The following is a 21,888-nucleotide window of genomic DNA, read 5'->3' on the forward strand; positions in this document are numbered from 1 at the left end:
TATAGTTTCAATACTTGTTGTGTAAGATAATTTGATGGGAAAGCTTCCATTTTAAGATGGGAAGACCGATTTCACAAAAAAATTAATGGTGCTACACACCAAAACTCATTTATATAAATATGGAAAAAAGAAATGAAAAATTGCCTTAGGGTTGCATGGTCTTGTGGGGCAGCAGAGACAAATCTAAGGCCAGGCAGCACCAAGGAGGAGGAGAAAGTTCAACTTCTCTGTATGACATGTCTTTAAATAGCAAGGGTACTCTTCTCATCCTGCTGCCACTTTATGCTAGGCCCCAGTGACTCAATATAAACACGTATGTGTGCCAGGCATGCTTTTACTCCAAACAGTGCCTGCTCCATCTCTGTGATACCAGAAGAATGTACTCCATGACATTGCAAGAGCCCTCCCCAGAACATCACCCAGAGCGGGCCACTATGACAGACACCCCAACACAAAAAGAGAGACGGTTCACTTACAGCTTTTTGTTGATCTTTGAAATCATTCCACAGCTTCTCTAGCTCAGCAGGAACTGCAGTACCTGACAACTCCAAAGCTTTAATTATATCTCCAGCATACCGTACTTGATCTTCAGTTATGAAAGTGTATGCATATCCCTTTAAAAATATAATAATCATAGTATGAATAATCTGAGTTCCCCGAAAAGGTCCTGTTATTTTTTAATTCATTTATTTTAGCACACAGGCTTTTTTAACAACTTTAAGAAAAAAGGGTTTCAAGAGCAGAGTACATCTGCAATTCCTTTCCAGGCAGAACATTTCAAATACTGATCTTATACTACACTAGTCTTGTACTATAGATAAAAAAGTGATCCTTCTGTTCCTAATCCCTTTCTACGATTCTTCTACCATCTGCTACGAGAGGAGGGATACTATGTACCTTTTTAAAATCCCCTCCCAATGGTCATTTAACTCCCAATTTTTGCCTTTACTGACATCAGGGCTCTGGTAGAGAAGTACTGTAAGGGATGCAGGAATTCCCACAGTGACTGGGGAAGGGGAATTTGTAAGGTCAAACTCTACAGTCTAATTTCTCCCTTTCTTGGAAAGGGAAATCTAAAACCCTTTATGGAACCCTGGAAGAATTTAAGAGAACACAGAATTGTAGCCTAAATTATTCAAAATTATATTCTTGTATCAGCAAGTAAAATAAAGGAAATTATCTACTTTAAACTATACAGAATCTAGTTACCTGTTTTAAACATATGGCATACACATAACACTCTATACCCTAATTTTACAGCAAATTCTGCTATTTGTTGGAAAGAAATAATGCAGCTATTCACTTCTTGGAGTCATGGCCCTGCTTAATACAGATTACACAGGAAACATAAGTATTCATGGGTAGATGAAAGTCAACATGTAAAAAACCTGGGATCTACAGATTTAAAATCTGGTTTTTCTCTCTCTAATTTGAGAGAAACAAATTTCACTTTTTAAAAGAAGTTTAATTTGAGAAGAAATTTTAACAGTTTACTCTTGCCAAAGATCGGAGAGAACTTTTAAAATTACAACAAAAACTGTGGGGCCAAAGACTGACTCCCTCTGGTCCATTCATAGCAGAGGGATAGCTTTTTTTGCAAAGCAGCTAGTTACAAGGCATGGTGGTTCAGAAACCATAAGAATTTCAAAACGAGAAACCTGATATAAACCAATGATTGACATTAAAAAAATTTTCTGGCAATTCAGAACAATGAGTTTAAATCACGTAATGAAGAAAGAAACCACCTCCATCGTTCCACAAAAATACTGCAGCAAGCAATATAACATTTATATCAGACCAGAGCAATTAAATACATTCAACATACTTTGTTGCCTGCTCGCCCAGTTCTGCCAGCCCTGTGCACATAATCCTCATAATGATTGGGGCAGCTGTAATTGATTACAAGTGTAAGATGTTTTACATCTAGACCTCGGGCTGCTACAGATGTAGCCACAAGAAGTTTGCATACTCCACTCTTAAAGTCATTGATTATGCTGTCTCTGTCATACTGGTCAATACCTACAGAAGATATACACAAATCAAGGAACAGTAAGTATTAAGGAATGTTTCACACTTCATTACACTAGTTAAATTATTTAAAAGGCTTGTAGACCGTCTTCTACCTCCATGAAGTGACAGGCATGGATATGAAGCTCTCATTAAGTCTTTCAGTAATCCATCAGCATGTTCTTGCTTATCTACAAATATAATGACTGATCCTTTTTCCTGATAATGTCCTAGTAATTCAAGTAACTTCAAGAACTTGTTCTCTTCCTCTATGACAATCTGAAAGAACAACACAGTTGAGGGAGACAGTGGAATTTTCTTTAACTAGAACCCAACTAAACTATAGTAAGCACATATGATTTAAACATTTTAGTATACATTTGTCAATCACCACAAAGCTGTCTTAATTTGTACAGCTACTTATACCTTTTACAAAATTGTTTCCACTGCATTTAAGCAAGTGAGTAAAAGTCTGTCCAATCACCAGAGACACAAAAAGGGCTATACTACTACTCTGAAATAGCATTCAAAAAGCTGCTCAGACTTAGCAAAGGAATAGTGGTAGATTTCTGTAACCATCCTTCTGAACTGCCAATTCCACTGACACCCCTGTTGTCAGAAGAAAAAAATCCTACCACCATTAATTAAACAGATCAGTTTACTCCAAACAATGCAAGCTACTAGTAAATATGGTATCTGAAAACCTACTCTGTAAACTTAATGGCTGAAATCCTGTTGTGCAGCTGCACAATGGCAATGTAAAGCTGAGGTAGCATTAGGGTAAAGTATGGTAGGGCAAAAGAGAGATTTACAAAGCATTTCCACAAAATGGGAGCTGTGCAATCAACTGCACCATCTAACTGCACAATGATGTTAGCTTATGCCTAAAACCCAGAATGCTTCTGCTGGCATAAATTTATGTTATGCCTAATCATACAAGATTTCAGCCAATGTATTTCAGAGATCAAATTCTATAAAACATTCCTGAGATAAAACAGTGCTGAATATGGAATTTTGCCTGTAACACTATCTTTTGGGCACTGTAACAAAAGCAGCAGATACGGAAAGTACAGTTGTTTAACTTACCACATGCTGTTCCACATCAGAGCAAACAACACTCCTGCCACCAACCTGGACCTCAATTGGTTTACTTAATATCCGACGAGCTAAAGCCTCCATGGCTCTAGGAAAAGTAGCTGAGAACATAACAGTCTGACGATCAGGTCTTACATTGTCTACAATGCGCATAACCTGTTTTAAGGATAAAGTAACAATGCCAAAATGCTTCAGGTCAAATAACTTCCACTTCAAAACAGACGTCTTGCATTTTTAGGAGATAGATTCCTTTGTAGGCTAATATATAATTATATATTAATGGAGTTACCATATTTTTCCATTTATAAGGCACTCTGATATATAAGACAACCCCCACTTTTCTAACCCCAAATTAGAAAATTTGATTGCTGCTTTCCCCACCACTTCCTAAGCCCAGGGGTTAACAAAAGGAGGGGGAAAGCAGCAATCAAAGTGCGGCAGGATCACTTTGATCCATTCCCCCCTCCATTTGTTTCTGTTCTCTCCTCAGCTTACTCCCATGTTTAAGATGACCCTCAATTTTTAGTCTAAAGATTTTAGACAAAAGTGTCATCTTATACTCGGAAAAATACAGTAATCGGTGAAATTATGTATATATAATAAAACTGTGTGCTGTCAAGTCAGTTCTGACTTAAGTGAACCATTTTCAGGGGTTTCTAGATAGAGAATAATCAGAAATGATTTACCAGTCCCTTTTCTGGGGGTTCCCTAGGTGTGTGCAGCTTGCCCAAGGCCACACAGGGTGGCTCTTCTGGACAATAGGGATTTAAACTCCCAGCAATGGATCATGGGATAAAACTCAGTAACTGCTCTGTTTTACTTATAATACCTTTTAAGCCTTAAGCAAAAATATGCTGCAAATTATTAATTTATTGTTCTCACCTGAGGCTCAAAGCCCATATCAAACATTCTATCAGCTTCATCAAGGACAACATATGTCACTCTCCGAAGATTTGTCACTCGACCTAGGGAAAGGAGAGAGGGGGCAAAAACAAAAGGAAACAAGAATCAATTTAAATACTATTTTCCCACACACAGCAAAAGAAAAGTAAAGTTTTCACTAGCATCTAAAGTTTAGGGCAATGCTAAACAAATGTTTAAAATTGTAGTTATTTTAGAAAATCAGTTTCACTAAATGACTTATTTCGTTCCAACAACAAACATTTTGGCAATTGTGTACTGATGCACAAGGCCAATTATTTTGCCAAACTCTTCTCTTGCGTACCAGTACAGGGCCAGAAGAACCTGTAAAATTCAGAAAACAGCCCTCACCAAAACACATCATAAAACTAAGACTGAGGTGAAGCAACGAGCTACATCAGCCATTATCTGTGAGCGCCACCTAGAAAAAAACATATTAGAGATTACAGCGTATGTGTGGAAGGCAAAGACTAATTACTAATTGAAGTAGCTTAACAGAAGTCTCCATGTAGATTACAATTTGAAATATTTACAATGGGGTGAACGTTTCAAACACTGAAGGCGATAAATTTTTTCAGATTTCATCAGTAAAATTTCTCACATCAGTAAGTTTCTGAATAGCAACTAAGTATAAATAGAATTCTTAAACAAGAGTTTCCACATCTACAGACATAATTTAAACCTCAGCATAATCTTAAAAACTGCCATCACACCTGCATTGACAAATGGACATAAGCATAGTGAGTCCTTTGCCTTACGTATCATCCAAGTTTAAAGGGTTTTGTTAAAGATAAAATATAACAGATTATTTCTCAAAGGTACAAACACAAAATGTCTTTAAAGCAGTACTTAAAACTTTGCCCAGTACTTACAGAAAATCTACCTTTGGACTAAATCTAATGTTAGTCTCAAGTAGGGCAGAACCATTACTATTTTTTATTTATTTGTTACACTTATATCTTCCAATGTGCTCAAAGCAGCCTAATCACTATTAAAATGAATGGAACCTGTTACTCCCAAGTAATATAACCACACAGAGTTCTACTCCAGTTGGCACTAACACCGGATTTAGCCCATGTGCAAGCAGAAAGAACTTCCATGCATGCAGTGGATGTTTAACCAAGTTCCTTCCATCTTATATTCAGTGCAGTAGCTCATGTTCCCTACAATACACCAGGGATGGACAGCTTACAGCTTTTTTAAAAGTGTGAACTACAGTATAACTGTAACTATCATCATCCCTCATAACTGGTTGTGGTACCTTTGTCCAGACTGGAACTGCATTCAGCAACACTGAGAGAGGTACAAGATATGCACCTGTGTTCTAGATGGTCAGCAAGCAGTATACAGCACAACAAAGGAGAAGATACCAACTGAAATGTACCGAGGAGAATCAGGCAAATGCACATACATAAGCCTGAGTATGTGAAAGTGCTTTCCCCTTGGGATCTAACCCCATATTGTTTGGAATCTGAAGACAGCAACTTGAGGATTTAAAACAAGAAATCTTGAGCTCGAAAAAATTAAAGAACTATGTGAACTTAATGGCTGAAATTCTATCATGCAACTCTGCGTGTGCAGTGATCTCATCAGTGGCACCAGCAAACTGCTGCCAATGAAGGGCTTGTTAGTCCCAATTGACAATTTTGGAGTGCATGCAACCTCCCTGTCCTGTGTATGAACCTTGTATGAACCTCCACATGTACTTGAAATTGTCTTTAAGCAGAGGTGATTACTGCTGCTGCTGACATCACCACTGCGCACACAAATCTCCACAAGAGAATATTTGCCACAATCTTCAAAAAGGATCTAAGCATTTTGAAATGCTGGCACTGCTGTTTTTGTCACTCTAGTTCATCAATACAATAGGAAACATTCCTTAACCTACGCTGACTCAAAACAGAAACCTTATAGGATATTTACTCCCTTAAGTCTCCATTCTGGAAGTTCTACTGACAGATACCTTACAGACAATTAAATGTGGCTCACCCAGGAATAAGTCTTCGTTGGAAGGCTTTGAGGCTTAGCTGGCATCTCTTTACCCAAGTTTCCTGTTTCAGTACTACCTGGGAGCTTTCTTTCTGAACAAGAAGCTAGGTGGAACTAAGACTAGCTAAGTCTCAAAGCCTTCCAGGGAACGCCTTTGTTCAAGGCGAGCCACACTGTAAGGTATTTGCCTGTCAGGTAAGAGTCCCAAAATGGAGTATTATTGGATTTGTAGTCCAAAAAATCTGAAAATCCCATCCCTAGCTGCCTCCACCTTCACAGGATCTCAAAGAGTGATACCCACAGTTCAACATTATGAAGTTGACTCAAAATGTGAATGGGTTAGATCTCACTCTGGCACCATATTATTTATCTTTAAGCAAGAGGTTATTTTTTAAAAATCCAGCCAGGAAACTATTATTTTAATGTGTATTTTATAGTATATAATTCAAGGTGAATACATGATTTTTTTTCCTTCCAGTCTAAATGCATACAGCATGCCACTAACCCAATACTCAAAAAATTTAAACAGGAAAACACTTTCATCTCCAAGTATACAATACTTGAGAACAGTATTGATGCACCTACCTTTGATGACTTAGTCTCGGAAGCCCAGCTCTATAATTCTTGAAGGGATTTTTTTTCCACAGAAGTCAAATGTCAACAGTTTAGTAGACAGTTTAGTTGAAGGGCAATATTTAAATAAATCATCAAACATTATCTGACAAACATGCAATATTATAGTAAAAAGCATGGTAAAGCTGTAATATCTCTTTCAATTATTGTACCAAGTAGGAAAATTATTAGCCATACAACAAGTTTCAAATTTTCTTAAACAGTTTAGTCACCTTAATGAAAAAAGGCAGACCTAAATTTCTTTCAAAGAATACACTGTTATGTTGCATCAGTGTCAACAATACCAGATAGAACAACATAACTTCAAAATGAGGAATAGAATCGAACAGTTATCTCTAAGCAGCCAATTCTGAAATTCAGGTACTTTCTGTAAAACTCTCCAAGATTTTTTGTTCTTTAAAATATTTTCAAAAGCTGCATGAAAAGGAAACGCAAAGAGCCATTGTTGTGGAAACTCAAAGGAAACGTAAAGACACCATATTAGATACCACAGCTTCAAGAGATACATAAATTTCGGAAACTCACTTATGGGGGAAAATGTGTACTGATAATAAAAGAAATATTTTCTTACCATTATTAGCTGCTAACATATCAATCATACGGCCCGGTGTGCAAACAATTATTTCAGCACCCCTTTTCAGCTCAGCAATCTAATTATAAAAATGCAAAGTACACCATGTAAGACTGAACAGCTACAAAATGTTATTCTAACTATAAATAATTATTACATTTTGTCATTTAACAAACAAAAAAACCTTATCCTCAACTGTAAATACTGATACGTTGAAGTTTTTTTAAAACGACAATATTCAGTATTAATTGAAAACATATGGCATATTCTGCTAAATCCAGCCCACAGCTCCTCATTCATCACCGTGATCATTTAGCGAACTGCTCGGGGCTCACTGGCTTTTTTAGGAGGCAGCCTTTTTTCTGATGCCACAAGGCAACATGGTCCTTGCACTTACAAAGGCTCTCCATGCATGTCCTACAGCTGGGATGGAAAATCTCTAGCCCTCCAGATGTTTCAACTACACGCCCATAAGTTCCAGTTACCATGGCGAGCGGTATGGCACTATTGGGAGTTCCAGACCAAATATCTGGAAGGCAAAAGATTCCTGACTGTTGCCCCACAGCATCCAATTAGGTTTCTTTGTCATCTAAAGTGACAGAAACACAGGAAAAAGTGTCTGCAGAAATATGACTATAGTGAGTCAGACAAAAAAAGCAAAACAAAAACAACTGAACGACAGAAATGTTGTGGTATCTTAAAGACTATCTGCTGTATTTTATTTTCAGCTTTAGAGTGTCAAGTTCACTTCCTGAAATAGGCTTGCACAGACTAACACAGCTACTTCTTTAAAAACTATGATGTATCCGTATTCTGAGGCATATTGCAACCATTCTGAAACTAAATTGATCACTGGAAGGCTGTCCCCCTTTGTGGCAGGGTCTGGGCTAGAAAGTATTATGTACATTCTATGGCTCAAAAATGTATGAAGTATGGCATATTCATTATATGAAACTAGATTAAAATATACTTATACAAATTGTAAAGCCAGCTCTGCCGTCAACATAGGCTATACAAACCATGACATTAAATAAAATTTAACATAACAGACACATAACATTGGGAGGGCTGGCAGCTACAGTGGAAAGAAGTCAGGTACGTTTTTCTGCATAAGTAATACAGTTGGAACATGATTTTCAGGACAGGGGAACATTCTTTCCTCTCCCTCAATTGCCCTTCAATTTTTTTAAGAACATTTCTTCCTTATACGGGATTAGTGATGGGTCATTCTATCACCTTATTATCATTTCTCTCACTTACGTCACATAATAGTATCAGTGGTGGGATCAGAGGAAAGAAGGAACAAATGGAGGACATGAGCTGAAATATTAATCACATCACATTCAGTATGAATGGTGAACTCCTGATTCAATCCACAGCCCCTGTGAGAGCACTTACTGCACTTTCAAACATAACACAGGCTGCAACACAAATCACAGCATTTCCAGTGTAGCTGTATCCTGAGTTATAAAGAGGCTGCCAAACATGAAAACAAAAACCGAAATGTGTTCCAAACAGAATTTTTTCAGTCGTGGCAACACAGATCAAGACAAAAGAATCTGATACTCATTACATACCTGTTCACTTATTCCTGTTCCTCCATATACACACACAACTCTAACCCCAAGAGTTTTTGAGAACTTCTTACACTCCTTTGTAATCTGTAAAGCTAGTTCTCGGGTAGGAGTCATGATAACAGCTGAAAAGAACAAAGGAGAGAATTATACTCACAAAACTCCTAGTCCTAGAACATTTTTAGAGAAGCAAATCCCACCAATTTCAATGCAAGTGATTTCTAATTATACTTAAGATTATAAAAATAGTAAGGCACACTTCTGTAATTCCACAACGGTATGAAAATATTTCACACATGAACAGTTTCATATAATTTGAAAGTGTTCAAAGAAATACGGCTAATTTGAAAAATCTAATTTCATGAACTTTTTTCTTGGTAAAGTCAGGACCATAGGTCTCTAATTGAAGAAGTTTAGACATTTTGTATAAGGGCCTTGAAAATGCTAAGTCTTATCAAAAGCAACAATGGATTAATTTAGAATCCAATCTCAAGGTTTCAATCCCCGTTTCATCCTTTATCTTCCAATCCAATATACAAAAGTATCAAGGTAAGATGCAGTGTACAACCTGTTGCCTGCAGGTAGCCCACATGAATACCCTGACCACTCACCACTATCAAATCTTACTGATTTTTCCCTAATTTCATATCCATCACTCTTGCTGTTTTTAGCAGCAAGGAAAGGACACAACATACCAGCATCACTGCACATTTTCAATCTCTACCTTATAAAAATAGCTTTTTCTCCACAAGGGACTGTGTGTGTGCATGCGTGCGTGAGCAGACACACACGTCTGTGTACACCTTCTCACACCAGCATCACATAAAATCCACAGGACAGAACAATTTATTTCTTTAAAGTATTTTTATCCTGCTTTTCTCCTTAACAGGACCCAAGGTGGCTTGCAACATTAAAAGGACAACATTTAAAAGCTAAAAACAGTAAAAATACAAATACTAAAAAAAGAATTAAATAAATATCAAGTTAAAACAGCAAATAAAATCAATACTAAAAACATATTTAAAAACAACAGAGCACAAGAATCCAATTTCAATGACCCTTTCAGACTGCCAGTCACTAACGAAAGGTCTTTGCCTGCTTGCAGAAGGACAACAAAGATTGGGCCAGCTTGGTTTTCCATGAGAGGGAGTTCCAAAATCTGGGAGTGGAAAAAGGAGGAGGCCCTCTCATGTGCTCCCACCAAGTGTGCTTGTGAGGATGGTGGGACAGAGAAAGGTCTACCCGGATGATCTTAATGACCAGGCAAGCTCATAGAGCGATATCCTGTCTTTTAGAAAGCTTGGACCCAAGCTGTTTAGGGCTTTATAGGTTACAACCAGGACTCTGAATTGTGCCCGGAAACAAATTGACAGCCAGTGGGTTTATGATCCATGAACTGCTGTTATACATTCCCTATAACCAGCCCACATTAACAATCTGGCTGCGACATTTTTGACCCTCTGAAGAACATGTTAGACTAATCCAGCCACCATGGGCAAATCAAACCTCTCAAGAAATAAGTTGTGTACTCCAGGACAAGGGAACCCACTGAGCATCTCCAGAGTTAAGAACAGAAAGCTGGCTTGCAATGCAGAACACAAATATTCAACAAATGTGTAACACCTGAAACAGATACTGTAATGGCAAACTTAAAGGAAGTATGAAGAAAGATGATCTGACTTCATATAAGCAGTTGAACCTCAGCTCTGATATTTTCCCCTCCTTGTGCGAAGACAAAAATTACCAGTTTCAACAGTAAAACACATTTACAGTACATAAAAGGGTCTCCTCTCAAAATTCCCATTTTGCTTTGCTGAAAAATATATTTGCACAATAAAATACTATAGCATCATATATACCTATTGGACCTTCTCCTTCTTCTAATGATCTCTGATCCATAATGTGTCTGAACATTGGCAACAGAAAAGCAATAGTCTTTCCACTTCCTGTTTTAGCAATGCCAATTAAATCACGTCCACTCATAATTGCAGGTATAGCTTGGGCCTGGATAGGGGTGGGCTTTTCATAGCCATGTCTTAAGGAAATAAAAAAAGTAATAAAAAGCACCATTAAGAACATGAACAATTCCTGTATTTCAATCTTCAAAAATAATCTGTTTATATCTAAACAATTCCTACATTTCAGTTGCAAAAATAAACTGTTCCCCCCTCCCACAATCTGAATATTAGATACTGTGGAAAAACAGCATAAAATCTGTATGATTAGTGAACTGGTGATACATAAGAAATCAGAATTAATCCCCTGTATCTACTCTTTAATTCTTAATTACATATTTCGTGAGGCAATTTCTTCTACAAAGCCCCACCATTACTGTATGCTGCAAATGTAAGAGAGCAAACAAGAACCTATCTAGGTCATTTCATGTGTAACACATGAAAGCTGCATTTTATTGTATTGTTCTACTTACTTTTTCAGGGAATTCAAGATTTTCATAGAAATACCACACTGCACCCAGGTTTTGATTGGCTTCGGACATCCTTTACCTTTGACTGTAATTCCTTCCATTTCTGACCTATAGGTATTCACCTCTGCAACACACAAACTTAAGTTAGTATGCAAATAATGTTTCCACATTAGTAGATGCACGTCTTCTATAGACAAACGTTACTGACCTTTGTAGCAACATGTTTTTAGAAAAGCATCTATATTACAAGCATACTTATATAACATGCAATGGCCTGTAACGATGCACCATTCAGAAATTTTTGACTCCAAATTCCCAGAATTCTCAAGGCATAATTCTGGGAGTTCTAGCAACACCTACAGACACCTACATTTTGCTCACGAGGAGCAGGACCTTGTCCTGGAGGCTGCACAGCCTAGCTCCAATATATTTCCTATTGTAAAAGTACAACCATGGAAGCTGCCAAAGTGTTTCCTAGGCATCGCAGTTCTTCAGCAAGCACCCTCTATGGAGCATAAACGGCAATAAGACTACAACAGCAGGAAGCTGGCTGCATAAAAACTTCAGATTCTTGCCTTTACAGAAAGAGAGTAGGAAGTCTGGCCAATCAAATGAAGGAAATCCAAAAATCAGGGAGTTGCTTTTTGGCATAATACCTCATCCTTTCTTTCACGGAAAAACAAATTAACATTAACAGTACCTCAAAACCAACAACCTAAGCACCATGTCAGCAAAATCTACATGCGCTGTATGGCTTATCAGACATCCTTTTATTTTCTAATCTAGCCAAAAACCTGTGTCCCAATGAAACACAGCTCCTGAAAATCAAAAGATTCTCTAGAGCAGATTTCTAAGTAGCATGAGACAATATAAATGAAAAAAGAAATGAGAAACATTTTATGAGACTATTGATTTACATCTAGAATATTCCTTCCACCAAAGCAAGGACTTTCTTTTGGCAAAGGCTTTGGGAATCCACAAAAAGATTAGAGGAGAAGAAGCCTCCTGCTCATCTTCCTACCCTTTTCTGACAAGTCTTCCACTTCTGCAGAACAAATGGGGTGGGGGAGGATCAGGTAGAGTGGGTGGTATATAAGTTAAATAAATAAAATAAATAAATAAATAAAGGACGTGGGAATTAAACAGTATGCTGTTCATCCTTACCCCTTATGTAAATATGAAATTCCACTTAATTTAGCATGCTAATTTCAGATTGTATTTGCTATTACCTTCTTGAGTCATTTTAGCTAACTCAGGAACTTCAACATAGAAGTTTTTCCTGTAGGGCTCATATTCAATCTTCCCATGATCCACTGGTTCCAGCAATTTCCTATGTTTGGTCTGGTAGCCTGTCAGTGCAGTCTGAAGATCAACTTCCTCTTCTTCAGAGGAATACTGTTCAGGTATAAAAGCATGAAGTTAAACATTAACGGAAAGTAAGTTTTAGGATGACTGTTTTCTGTTTAACACATTTATTTCACCTTGAAACCAACTCTAGACATTATATTGCTTAATCTTTCCTGTTTTCCAGGTTTATACATTTACTGCTTTTACCTGTGTTTTCACTGAGTACAAAACTCATACAGTTAGCCACCCACATTTCTGTAACCACCAGATTTCTGTATTTTCTCTCTATGCTGGCTCTAACAAAGGTAAGAACTGGCTGACATTATTTTCAGCTTGAATAATGGTGAGGCAGAGAGCAGGACAGACTCAGCATTTTTATTTATTCATTTTACTTATTTAATATACCGTATTTTACCCTGCTTTTCTCCTTAAGGATGACCCAAGTTGGCTTACATCATTAAAAACAGTAACTATACAAATACTAGAAAGGATCAAACAAATATCATGCTAATAAAACAGAAAAGCAGCACCAAAATCACATTTAAAGTAGTAAGGTACAACAATTTGTTTAAAAAAACCTCAGCTATTCACTATGGGAAGGCTTGCCTTAAGAGAAAGGTCTATGCCTGCTTGTGGAAGGACAGCAAAGAAGGGGCCAGGCCTCATGTGGGAGGGAGCTCCAAAGTCTGGGAGCAGCAACAGAAAAGGTCTCCTCCGGTTCCCCACCAAACATACCTGTGAGAGTGGTGGGACCAAGAGAAAGGCCTCGCCTGATGAGCTTTTATGGGCAGATTCATCCAAGCTGTTAAGGGCTTTATTGGTTAGAACCAGCACTCTGATAACCAATTCTGTGGCTATCTTCAGCTCCCAAGCTAGGGAGAAGTCTAGAGGCTGTTTAAAAACTGTGTAGTAACTCTGTAATCAAGATATACAGAATACCTGTGCCTTCTTCACAACCAGGCCAGTGAAGTTTTGCTCTCCTTCTCTGCTTCAAAGGAAATAGCAACCAAAGCCACTATAAACCTTGCAAGGAAGTGATGGGGGGATCTATGCTTTCTCTTAGTGTAGGCATGCTGGTTGTGCAAGGGAATGCAACAGTGCCATGTAATAGTGGCTTACATGGTACAATTCTCAACCTAGGGCTCTAAACATGTTTTAGACAACAACTCCCACCAGCTCAACTATCATGGTCAATGATGAGGAATACTGGAGGTTAAAATCCAAAGGGCACAGGGAAGTGGGGCTGCTCCACTTTTTACAGAATTCCCAGCACGGCTTCCTGTCCTGCCCATGCTGAAACACATTCTCCTCTTGTTACACATTTTAAAAGAATACTAAATGTAAGTGGGCTGTATTTAAAAAAAAAAAATCCCAGATACAATATGAAACTGGATTTTCACAGTTCCAATAGCAGCACATTCATTCAGATGCTCAACAAAACAAAATGAGATTATTCGAATGATTAAAACAAAGCATTTTCTAAAAAATGAGCTCCTGAAGTGTAACTTCATTTGCAAAATTAATAAACAAATACATTTTAATTACCTCCATTGCATCTTGGTCGTTCACCATGAGCTCCCCTTTTTTCTTTTCTGTCTCTGGAGAGGCCTTCTTGGTTTTCACCACAGTTACTACTTTAGTAACTGTTGGGCCAGATTTCTTCAAAAAGAGAAAGTCATGTTTATAAAAATCTTACAGAATTTAGTTTTGGACTGTATAGTACCATCTAACAACCACTATAAATCATATTTCTACAGAATTCTATACAATATTAATTTTAAACTCATCACTTTTAGAATTAATGCTTAAAATTCTACTTTGTAAACTGAACAGCGATGGACAAACGATTTACCTTTTCATTTGCACCACCACCACCACCTTTTACACTTCGCATATTAAACTTCTTGACTTCTTCTTTCACTTCTTCCATGTATGCATCTAACGGATCCAGTTCTTCGTCTTCAATTTCATTGCCTTCCTTCTCTCCTTCTGCAGTTTCTTCATCATCATCTAATACAAACAAAGAAGTTTACCTCTATGAGACATCCAGCTGTACAAACAGAAATTATATATGGGACAAGTGATTTTAAATGGTTTTCCCGTTTTATACAAACTACTCAGCCATCGAAACCAGAACTGTGAATTCTGACTGGCTGTAGCCTTCCTGAGTTTCAGGCAGGATTCTTTCTTAACCATGCCTGAATTTGGTGGTCTCTCATCCAGATTCTAACCAGAACTAATTCTGTCTTAATTCCAAAATCAGATAATACTTGAGAGTGTGTTTGAGATGCTACTTCTTGCTAAAATGTGTTTCTATATAAAAACAGACTCAATTTTTTTCTACTTAACTTGACTGACTGATTTTGGAAGATCTGTTATGCATAAATTATTGCTATTTATATGCTTCTTGCTTGAAAGCTATTATAGCACCACATACATTTTTTTCATGTTTCTAACATCATGGGATAGAGAGTGAACTGCCTTACTGATTTTGTGCATGCTCCCCTACCCTTTATCCACCTCTAAAGAATACACCAGAACAGTATTTTATCTTTTTTTGTCAACATACCTCTCAAAAAAGCTATACTTCCTTTCTACATTTGGCCACCCTGGTCTGCATTTTTATATGCCATTGTTTACAAGGCAACGTATCAGCAAGATTTTCAGTGAGATGCACAACAGGAGCCTCACAACACAAAGGTTACACTGCAGTCCTGCAGTCAAGACTCTGTTCACAACCTGCATTCAATTGTGGGCTCAGATAGCTGGCTCCAGGCTGACTAAGCCTTCTATCCTTCCAAAGTCAGTAAACTAAGTAAATTGCAAACCACCCAAAGAGTGCTTTAAGCACTACGGCAGCACACTTTACTAGACTCGCCCTCCTGTTTTATCTTCCTTAAACCATTTTTACCCAATTGCTGAAATCCAGCAGTAAGCTGCAACTAAAATAAGCTCACTGAATCAGTGGGAATTTGGCAAGTCATTTCCTCTCTAAATTCCACTGATTTAATGAGCCTACTGTATATGCAACTTATTACTGCATTTCTAACTGTATTTCGCAGGGGCATATTTTAACATGAGATGTTTGAAAAACAATAGCCAAAATGTCTCTACAGCATGATTTATCTTCTTATCAATTGCTCTGCACAATCTAAATGCTACCCAAGCTTAATACATCTGAAGCAATGTGCCAAATAAACTACCATGTTGGGCCACATTCAACGGCAACACAAAGTCTCTTTTTCTTCAGTTAGTTATATAAGGTTAATACCATCATCATCTTCCAAACTCCATTTTTTCCCCTGCTTCATCTCCTCAATTTCTTTCTTCAGTTCTCCTATATTTTCCATGGCCTTCTTGCGTTGTTCTTCTCTCCATTTCTCAACTCTCTCTTTTCGTTTTCTCATTTCCTCTTCTAGTTTGTTCTGATCAAAATTCTATGAAAGTGAAAGCAATGAAATGAAATGTGATTTCATAATTTTGTAAAAGAGAGATGCAGAATCATGAAAGCACAAAGGCAAACATAGTTATTGAAGACAATAACCTTTTGGGAAACAAAACTTTCATCTTGACAGCTAAAGAACAGTAAAATTGTAGCTACAAATATTTGATTACACCTAAGAACAGATTATTAAGAGACTGAAAGAGCAGAAGGCATCCATTGTTTTTTACATCTGAACAAAGACAGTAGGAAGAAGAAAATATTTACATATATGTATTGAACTAGGTAACAAATATTTTGCCATTTGAAGTACTTTACTAAGTGATTTGGATGCTTGTTATGTGGCTGGCATTTGACCTACAATAATGTAAGTAGTTTGCAATCTTGGAAAATTGAGTGTTGTGTATGGAATGAATCCAACAAAAATCTCATTGTTTCATTGTACTATATTTTAAAATGTTGTTTACAGTACCAATAATTAACCACTCACATCATAGCAAACTCTCAGTAGTTTACACCCTACTTATTATGAAGCCCTCAGTGCGCTGTTAAATTCAGTTCTGTTCTGAAGAGAGCAAACTAAAATAGACAACCATGATATATCTGATAACAAAATTAAGAAAATTGTGGAGAATTTCAGAAAAACTATGGTATTAGTAGAATACCTTGCTTTTTACTAAGCATCTCAGCTTTACCATTGTTATTGTACATACATTTACATCTTTATCCTTTTCTTCTTCTTTGTCCTCTTTTTCTTTTTTCTTTTCTTTGTTAACTTCCACACCTTCTACCTTTTCTTTAGATCGCGACCTGAAACACAGTATCAAGAGTTGTGTATGACTGACAAAGTATTTCAGATTTTCTTGAAGGGCTTTAGGTAGAGTGAACAGAAAGTACTGTGACGTTATTTGAATGCAATGTTGAACGATGGCTTACTGTTACATAAATGAACCAAACATTATGCTTGTTGACATCCTGCTTGCTTCTTTGCCTCTGGCACAGCTGCAGAGAGATCAGGAATGGAACTTACATTTTTAACTAACTGCTGGTTAGTTTTATGTCTGAACCCAGAAAAGCTGATTGGTCACAACTGCAGTTTAGGGAAAAGAAAGAAAACTTCTGGCCTTCAGTGATTTCCCATTCAGCTTACAGGCTTCATTTTTAACCTCCTTTCCCTAGTTCATGAACAGACATGTACTGCCCTAATGAAGCCGAGAAAATGTCTCATATGTGTGCATCAGGTGAGAACAGGAAATTATTTAATTGCAACAAGCCATTATTCCATGTAAGCGCTCTGCATATGCCTTTTTGGATTCTAACTCTAACCTCACAAGCGGTTAGAGGTGGAGGTGCTACTGGTCCCCACCGTCCTGAGCTTCCTCAAGCAAATTAAAACCTGGCTTTTTACACAGGCCTTCCCAAGCACCACCCTTCTGTAAAATTATACTGGTCCACTGTCTGCCATCCTATGTCCCAGATGGGTGATTTTATTGGGGGAGCAGGATAGGTAGGGTTTGTTTGTTTTCTTTTAATGTGTTTTATATATTTTAAATGGTTTTAATAATATTTTGTAAGTCACCCAGAGTAGTGATATGTTCACAAAATGGGCAGAGTATAAATCTAAACAAACAAAACAAAGAAAACCAACCAACACCAACCAAACAAAACCAACCAACCAACCATACATACATTAATTTTATTAACACAACAATCTTCATCTTTGCAAAAGCCACAAATTTCACTTCCAAAATACTTAAAAGAGTAATACTCAAGGGTTTATTTCACATCTTCTTGAAGACAGGCATATGTGTGAATCAATAATAACAAAAGCAATAGGAGTATATACTAAATGATTATCACTCTTTGAAAGAGTTACCAAGGAGTCACTTTCTACTCAAAATAAATGTTAAAATGCACACACCTTTCATAATCCTGAAAATTACTTCGCTTCCAGATGAAAGCTATTTATCATGTTTAAGCATTTTTATTATTCACATCTCTACTACAAAAGGACAAATCAAATTTAAACACATAGCTGACCCATGGCAATAAACTTCGAAATAATTCTGGCTGATAAGATCTTATGAGGTTCGCTTTAAAACCCATTGAATCAAACATATGCATATTTTACGTAATATAATTTATGTTACTGAGATTTAAAAAACTGATTTTTCTGATTTTTAAAATCATCTTGATTAAACAAACCTATAAGATAAATTTTCATAATTACATATTTTAACTGTATAAACTGACCGCATTCTTGCTATTATTTTATAATTAGTAGCACATCTGCTTTTAATTTTAACAATGCAGACCTACAGAACAAAGGGGACTCATTCAACTTCTCTTAGCCTAGTGGCAGCAGTACAGAAGACCAAAAGGAACAGATTCTAAAGGAGGTCACTTTTAATTTTTGAAAGGTCAGAGAACAGCTGCCATTTTCTGGCAAGGATAATAAAGGGAGAAACTCAGCACATGACAGTCTGAACAATCCGTAAGCAGGGTGAAAATTGCATGCTTCAACCCAATGCGGGGCAGCCTCTCAGTCCAAAGTCCTAGATTTTTCATAGAAGGACTAAATATTGTTTGTCACAGATAAACCTGATTTGTGACCTTGCTGATTCAGGATGAAACCTGTTGGGGACCACTTCACTATTAACATTCCACCAGAACAGTGACATAACATTTAAAATCACTTAAAGAGGCTGTCCTGGAAGTGCCATGTGCCTCTTAAGTCTGCTCTCAGTCATCTGTAACAAGGCTTTTAGGGTAGCAACAACCAGTCCAGGAATAACTTCCCCTCACAAATTCAACATATACGTACAGTTTTTAGTTTTATGTTGAAAACATGCATAAATTTTGCCAGTACACAGAAAGAAATCTGCACTGCAAATAGCCAGCTTTTGCTGGCACAAGGAGGATCGAGCATCTCCCTGTGCAAGTATCTTAAAAGTAAACTGCCTGTACTTCATCCACTAAGCAGGCAGTTTGACTCAAGATTCTTGCCATAGTTAATGCAAGTGTTCTTACCCAAATAAACCTTTGCAGCCGTGCCTCCCCACAATATCTAGATACAATTTCTGCTTCCCTGTTGAATTCCTGGAATGTGCAATGCATGTGATAGAGAACATGGGAAGGGGAAAGGAACCCTGTCCATATATACTCTTTTACTGTTGTTTAGTCATTAAGTCGTGTCCGACTCTTCGTGACCCCATGGACTAGTGCACGCCAGGTCCTCCTGTCTTCCACTGCCTCCCAGAGTTTATAATCTACTAGTCTAAAAATGCAGAAAGAGGATTTAAGGACCATTCAAAATGTAGAAATTAAGAAATTAAGTGTCTGAATTAAGAAACAGGTAGAAAGCTGAATGAAAATAAGGTTAGAATGAAAGGAAGAAAATCCTTCCACAGCACCCAGGGTTGATTTCCTTCAGAATTGATAGGTTTGTTCTCCTTGCAGTCCAGGGGACTCTCAAGAGTCTCCTCCAGCACCACAATTCAAAAGCATCAATTCTTCAGCAGTCAGCCTTCTTTATGGTCCAGCTCTCACTTCCATACATCACTACTGGAAAAACCATAGCTTTGACTATGCGGACCTTTGTCCGCAAGCTGATGTCTCTGCTTTTTAAGATGCTGTCTAGGTTTTTCATTGCTTTCCTCCCAAGAAGCAGACCTCTTTTAATTTCGTGACTGCTGTCACCATCTGCAGTGATCATGGAGCCCAAGAAAGTAAAATCTGTCACTGTCTCCATACTATTTGCCTGGAGGTGATGGGACCAGTGGCCATGATCTTAGTTTTTTTGATGTACAGCTTCAGACCATTTTTTGCACTCTCCTCTTTCACCCTCATTACGAGGTTCTTTAATTCCTCCTCACTTTCTGCCATCAGTGTGGTATCATCTGCATATTGGAGGTTGTTGATATTTCTTCCGGCAATCCTAATTCCAGTTTGGGATTCCTCCAGTCCGGCCTTTCACATGATGTATTCTGTATATAAGTTAAATAAGCAGGGGGACAATATACAGCCTTGTCGTACTCCATTCCCTATTTTAAACCAATCAGTTGTTCTATATCCAGTTCTAACTGTTGTTTCCTGTCCCACATATAGGTTTCTCAGGAGACGGATAAGGTGGTCAGGCACTCCCATTTCTTTAAGGACTTGCTATAGTTTGCTGCGGTCCACACAGTCAAAGGCTTTTGCATAGTCAATGAAGCAGAAATAAATGTTTTTCTGGAACTCTCTGGCTTTCTCCATAATCCAGCGCATGTTAGCAATTTGGTCTCTAGTTCCTCTGCCCCTTCGAAATCCAACTTGTATTTCTGGGAGTTCTTGGTCCACAGACTGCTGAAGCCTACCTTGGAGGATTTTGGAGCATTCTTTGGCACTGCCCTTCTTTGGGATTGGCATGTAGACTGATCTTTTCCAGTCCTCTGGCCACTGTTGAGTTTTCCAAACTTGCTGGCATATTGAGTGTATCACCTTAACAGCGTCATCTTTTAAGATTTTAAATAGTTCCACTGAAATGGAGTCACCTCCACTGGCCTTGTTGTTAGCCATGCTTTCTAAGGCCTACTTGACTTCACTCTCCAGGATGTCTGGCTCAAGGTCAGCAACTTCATTGTCTGGGTTGTCCGGGACATCCAGATCGTTCTGGAATAATTCCTCTGTGTATTCTTGCAACCTCTTCTTGATGTCTTCTGCTTCTGTTAGGTCCCTACCATTTTTGTCCTTTATCATGTCCAGCCTTGCACAAAATGTTCCTTTAATGTCTCCTATTTTCTTGAACAGATCTCTGGTTTTTCCCTTTCTAATATTTTTCTCTATTTGCACTGTTCATTTAAGAAGGCCCTCTTGTCTCTCCTTCCTATTCTTTGGAAGTCCGCATTCAATTTTCTATAACTTTCCCTATCTCCCTTGCATTTTGTTTCCTTTCTCTTCTCTGCTATTTGTAAGGCATCGTTGGACAGCCACTTTGCTTTACTGCATTTCCTTTTCTTTGGGATGGTTTTGTTGCTGCCTCCTGTACAATGTTAGGAGCCCCCATCCATAGTACTTCAGGCACTCTGTCCACCAAATCGAGTTCCTTAAATCTGTTCTTCACTTCCACTGTGTCTTCATAAGGGATTTGGTTTAGATTATACCTGACTAGCTATTGGTTTTTCCTACTTTTTTCAGTTTAAGCTTGAGTTTTGCTATGAGAAGCTTACAATCAGCTCCAGGTCTTGTTTTTGCTGACTGTACAGAACTTCTCCATCTTTGGCTGCAGAGAATATAATCAATCTGATTTCGGTGTTGCCCATCTGGTGATGTCCGTGTTTAGAGTCGCCACTGGTGTTGTTGGAAAAGAGTGTTTGTTTTCTTGATAAAACTAGGGATTACTGGAGGAAAAAAATTAATTTTGTTCTCTCTATGTCTGCTCAGTTGCATTGCTGAAATCATGAAAGAAAATTTTGAGAAACTGCTGGATTCTCCTTGTCTGTGTGCTTACTAATGGTCCATTATGTGTATTTATGATTTATAATTTCCTATTCTTTCCAAAGTAAAGTCAGTGCATTTATGATTTATAATTTCCCATTCTTTCCAAAGTAAAGTCAGTGTTCAATGCCTACACCAATATGACCACAAGCATGCTATTTTCATAGAACACTTGAATAACGTCATATGCAGAAGCACATCAGTTACCTGTTTTCTACTTTTTTGTTCTTGCCAGGACTGGAAGATCTGGACCGTCTTCCTCTGCTTCGGCTTCTAGACCTTCTTCTCTCTCGACTACGTGAACGTCTTCTCTCTCTACTCCGTTCTCTCTCTCTACTTCTTGAGCGCCTATACAGAAGCGGATTTTTCGTATTAGTCCAAATATTTTTTTAATTTACAGAAATATCAT

The 21,888-nt window shown here is 37.7% G+C and overlaps 1 protein-coding gene across 1 annotated transcript in view; it reads right to left on the minus strand.

Annotated features, from left to right (window-relative positions):
* Positions 1–21,888, minus strand: part of DDX46 (DEAD-box helicase 46) — a 40,266-nt gene that overhangs the window by 12,439 nt on the left and 5,939 nt on the right. Inside the window, exons 4-18 of the mRNA XM_020794426.3 lie at positions 21,687–21,827; positions 16,718–16,814; positions 15,834–15,999; positions 14,415–14,572; positions 14,108–14,221; positions 12,445–12,610; positions 11,219–11,339; positions 10,650–10,825; positions 8,794–8,915; positions 7,217–7,295; positions 3,985–4,067; positions 3,094–3,258; positions 2,124–2,286; positions 1,826–2,019; positions 477–614 (exon numbers count right to left, since the gene is read on the minus strand). Coding sequence (XP_020650085.2) covers positions 477–614; positions 1,826–2,019; positions 2,124–2,286; positions 3,094–3,258; positions 3,985–4,067; positions 7,217–7,295; positions 8,794–8,915; positions 10,650–10,825; positions 11,219–11,339; positions 12,445–12,610; positions 14,108–14,221; positions 14,415–14,572; positions 15,834–15,999; positions 16,718–16,814; positions 21,687–21,827 — 2,083 coding nt within the window. The remainder of the gene's footprint in view (positions 1–476; positions 615–1,825; positions 2,020–2,123; positions 2,287–3,093; positions 3,259–3,984; positions 4,068–7,216; positions 7,296–8,793; positions 8,916–10,649; positions 10,826–11,218; positions 11,340–12,444; positions 12,611–14,107; positions 14,222–14,414; positions 14,573–15,833; positions 16,000–16,717; positions 16,815–21,686; positions 21,828–21,888) is intronic.

Source organism: Pogona vitticeps, chromosome 2 (genome assembly GCF_051106095.1).
Source record: "Pogona vitticeps strain Pit_001003342236 chromosome 2, PviZW2.1, whole genome shotgun sequence".
NCBI lineage: Eukaryota > Metazoa > Chordata > Lepidosauria > Squamata > Agamidae > Pogona > Pogona vitticeps.